The 4,069-nt window shown below is 48.3% G+C and overlaps 1 protein-coding gene across 1 annotated transcript; it reads left to right on the top strand.

The window, feature by feature from the left end:
• The first annotated feature begins 429 nt into the window (after positions 1–429).
• Positions 430–3,679, top strand: SHISA2 (shisa family member 2). The gene is made up of 2 exons (XM_050937315.1): positions 430–733; positions 2,985–3,679. Exons 1-2 carry the CDS (start codon positions 430–432, stop codon positions 3,536–3,538), a joined length of 858 nt encoding a protein of 285 aa, XP_050793272.1. The 3' UTR covers positions 3,539–3,679.
• The last annotated feature ends 390 nt before the right edge of the window (positions 3,680–4,069 follow it).

Below are 4,069 nucleotides of genomic sequence, written 5' to 3'. Positions count from 1 at the left end.
CGACCTCCCCGGGCATAGCGGGGTGCTGTGTTCTCCTCCCCACCCCCCCGGGCATAGCGGGGTGCTGTGTTCTCCTCCCCACCCCCCCGGGCATAGCGGGGTGCTGTGTTCTTATCCCGACCCCCCCGGCTATACCGGGGTGCTGTGTTCTTATCCTGCCCAGCCACCCCCCCCCGGCTATAGCGGGGTGCTGTGTTCTCCCCCCCCCGGGCATAGCGGGGTGCTGCGTTCTTATCCGCCTCCCCCCCCCGGCATAGCAGGGTGCTGTGTCCGCAACCAGCCCTCCCCCCTACACCCGGGACAGCTGGGTGCTTTGTTCCCCCCCTTGCACAGCTGGGTGCTAGCAGAGGAGCCCCGTGCGCGCTGAGCCCCCGCCGCCCTTTTCTGCCGGGCGCGCTGCTGCCCCGGCCGCCGCCGCTGAGCGGTGCCATGTGGAGCGGGCGCTGCTGGCTGCTGCTGGCGGCGCTGGGCTGGCTGCTGCCGGCGGAGGCCGGGGCCAGCGGCGAGTACTGCCACGGCTGGCTGGACGCGCAGGGCGCCTGGCGGGACGGGTTCCAGTGCCCGGAGCGCTTCGACGGCGGGGACGCCACCATCTGCTGCGGCAGCTGCGCCTTGCGCTACTGCTGCTCCAGCGCCGAGGCCAGGCTGGACCAGGGCGTGTGCGACAACGACCGGCAGCAGGGGGCAGACGAGCAGGGCCGGCCGGACAAAGACGGCCCGGATGGCGCAGCAGGTACGCGGTTCTCCCCCCACCCCCTCCCGGAGCCCTGGCGGCTCTGCAGCGTGTCCAGCCCGACGCGCCGAGGCTGCGCAGCTGTGCGCCATGGGCGCGGGGCAGCCAGGCGAGCAGGCAGTTCAGCCCCTCAGGGGAGGACGCTTATAGGACAGCCAGGCTTAGCCACTCCGAGCCCCCGGGCAAAAGGAGGCGCTGGCACTGCCAATCCAGAGTGCCCGCAGCCAGTCTGGCTGCCAGGTGTCCTGGTGAGCCCAGGCTCTGCCTTCACAGGTACCTGAACATAGGTCTGAGAGCACCCGGCCCTGCAGGGTTAATGGCGTCAGCCTAATGGCTAGTGGCCTGGGAACAAGCCCTCAGTGCAGAGACTTCTTGGGAGCAGGGGCTGACTGGTAAACATTCCTACATCTCTGACACATCTTTTAATGAGGGGAGCTGCAACCTGTCATTTTCAGCCCTGCCTAGGACAGCTGAGCCTTTAACTGCAACCTGGGATGTTGTTAGTAGACCTGTAGGGAGTTATTGCCATTGACTTCAGAGGGACCAAGATTTGACTGGTCATGGTGAATCCACATGCGCTTATGGGTAATTCCCCTTAGTTCTACAGCACATATTTTTTTATTACTAATATTTCTGGCAGTAGGATCAGTTGAAAAATGAGACAAAAGAAGAGAATATGTTTCTGCCTTAAATGTAAATCAAACACTTTTTTTTTTTCTAACAAGAACAGAAGAACATACACACAAATATCCTCAGTTTGTTGTCAGGGTCATGATAAAAGTAGGATCGAAATGCAAATGTCAAATCTTTGGACTCCAAATAAGACTTGTCAATTAGTCCATCATTTGCAACTACTAAAATCAGAAACATGGAAAAAGCTAAGTTACTGTCAAGGAGTTTGGATACTTTACGAATGACAAAACCTTTGATTGTTTTTTAAGTTCTGCATTTATTTAAATGACAACACCACTTGTCTCCGGAATGTCTGTCAGACCTATATAGCAGCAGTATACTTTAATCATTCCTTCAGCTTTGTTTGCACTTCCAATTAAAAAAGAAAGGGGAAAAAAACTCTGAAAGGAAACAACTGTTTCAGGAAAAGTAACTTCTATTACATAGGATTTCAAAATGACTTCTAACCAGTCACAATAGTCTAATTGTATAAATTCTTCAAGCCTAGATACCATCTTTTAAGACTCCATTTATGACTAAATATCAAGGATGAACTAGAGTATTTTTTTAGTGGTTTGGGAAAAGTCTCAGTGGCTCTTTAGCACATTTGCTGGCCATACACAAATACTGAACACACTAGAGCCTGAAGTGGTGTTATAATTAGGACAGACTTGGAAAACTTGTGTGTTGCAGACTGTAGCAAGTGCAGGCACCTGCTAAAGAGCTACAGGATTTGGCCAATGCAGAAATAAACAATTATACTAGAAACTGTTTGTTAAAAGGTGTTAAAATTACAAAAAATGATAGGCTAAACAGCCTTTAGTTTAATAATTGTGTATGTAAGTGACTGTTAGCCATTCCAGTTTCAGCAGAGATATGGCTATTTTTTCTAAAATCACGTATTAGATTTGTTTGCTGCTCACCACGATCTGATAGCTGTCACTAGTCTTTGTGAATGTCTTGTGTCCTACACATCTCATTAGTAATAGTTCCAGCTGATGTGGTCAGGTAATGCCATCTCAAGGGTTAGTAATACTTAAGTCTTGTGGCTGACAGTCTTAAACGAAAAGGATGAGTCCCAGCCATGTTGGCTGTAATAGAGATGTGGTCCCCTTTTTGTAGCATTTTGAGCATCTCATAGTCTTTAAGAGAACCTGTGAGGAAGGGGAGTAGTTAAGTGGGGCACAGAGAGACTGATGAATTTCCTAGTGAATTTCCAAAGATCACACAAGGCGGCAGTGGTAGAACAAGGACATAAACCAGGTCTTGGAAGTCCTGGCCTACCACCCTAATCGCTGGGCCATCCTTTTTCTGTGGGCAGAGCTCCAATTTGAGCTCTTTGAAAATCCCAACCATTAACTTCTGCAGCATCTATATTTTCTGTAGTCCTTTTATTAAAAGTAGCAAGTGGAATGTTTAGTTTCCAGAATCGTTTCTCCCTGGAGGACCTAAGTATATTAATGCTGTGTGACTGAAAGAAATAAGCAGTGGATTCTCTTGTTCTCTTTGTATAACTTTGTTTTTTAGGTTTGGCCTTTGTAGCAACTCCTAATAACAGTGGTTTTGTTTCTTTTTGTAGTGCCCATTTATGTGCCATTCCTTATAGTTGGATCTGTTTTTGTTGCCTTTATCATCTTGGGGTCTGTAGTAGCAGCTTGTTGCTGCAGATGCCTGCGACCCAAGCAAGAGCCACAGCAGAGCCGAGCACCTGGAGGTAATCGGCTGATGGAGACTATTCCCATGATTCCAAGTGCCAGTACCTCCCGTGGTTCCTCTTCTCGTCAATCAAGTACTGCTGCCAGCTCCAGTTCCAGTGCCAATTCAGGTGCCAGAGCCCCCCCTACTAGGTCACAGACCAACTGCTGTTTGCCAGAAGGGACCATGAATAATGTCTATGTCAACATGCCTACTAATTTCTCAGTACTGAACTGCCAGCAGGCTACCCAGATTGTGCCACACCAAGGGCAGTATCTGCACCCACAGTATGTAGGTTATGCTGTCCAACATGACTCTATGCCTATGACCCCGGTACCACCTTTCCTGGATGGTCTGCAAAGTGGATACAGGCAGATTCAGTCTCCCTATCCTCATGCCAATAGTGAACAGAAGATGTACCCTGCAGTGACTGTGTAACTTAAAAAAAAATCACATATTTCAGCACCTAAGCAGAGGAGAAATACTTTTGGAATGAAGCTTGTAGAACCTCATTTGTAAATAATTGTGAAAGACTCATGCATGTCAGACAGTGTTTATAAACCATTTCTTTACATTGGATTCAGTTGCCAAAAACTGTGTAATGATATCTTTGAATTACCATTTCCAGATATGCTTCCATTCCAGTTCATGATTAACAGTAGCAATGGGTTATGCTGAAGATGCATATGCATTTCAGATAACTGTGTGTGAGAGATAAATGCCTGAGCTATTAAGTGCCCTTCAGGTATGGCACGGTGAAAGCATTTGGCTACTTCATAAAAAGAGTTTTGTTACACTGTGCAAGATCACAGTATTTATGAAACCTCTCTTCTCCTCCTTTCTCCCAGCAACTTTACAACATTTCATATTGCTTTACAATCACATTGTCAATGGAAGACTAAACTGTGCAATTATTGTAAGTTAGAAACCTGCTACCAAGTCCTGATTTCTTACCCACCTTAGGTTCAA

Source organism: Gopherus flavomarginatus, chromosome 1, assembly GCF_025201925.1.
Source record: "Gopherus flavomarginatus isolate rGopFla2 chromosome 1, rGopFla2.mat.asm, whole genome shotgun sequence".
NCBI classification, from domain to species: Eukaryota; Metazoa; Chordata; order Testudines; family Testudinidae; genus Gopherus; species Gopherus flavomarginatus.
Note: the sequence above shows the minus strand (reverse complement) of the source record. Positions and strands in the feature narration are given on the sequence as shown.

Coding starts and splice junctions, on each gene's coding strand:
- SHISA2 (XM_050937315.1), top strand. CDS start 430: ATGTGGAGCGGGCGCTGCTGGCTGCTGCTGGCGGCGCTGGGCTGGCTG. Junction 734..2,984: donor CGGCCCGGATGGCGCAGCAG/GTACGCGGTTCT, acceptor TTCTTTTTGTAG/TGCCCATTTATGTGCCATTC.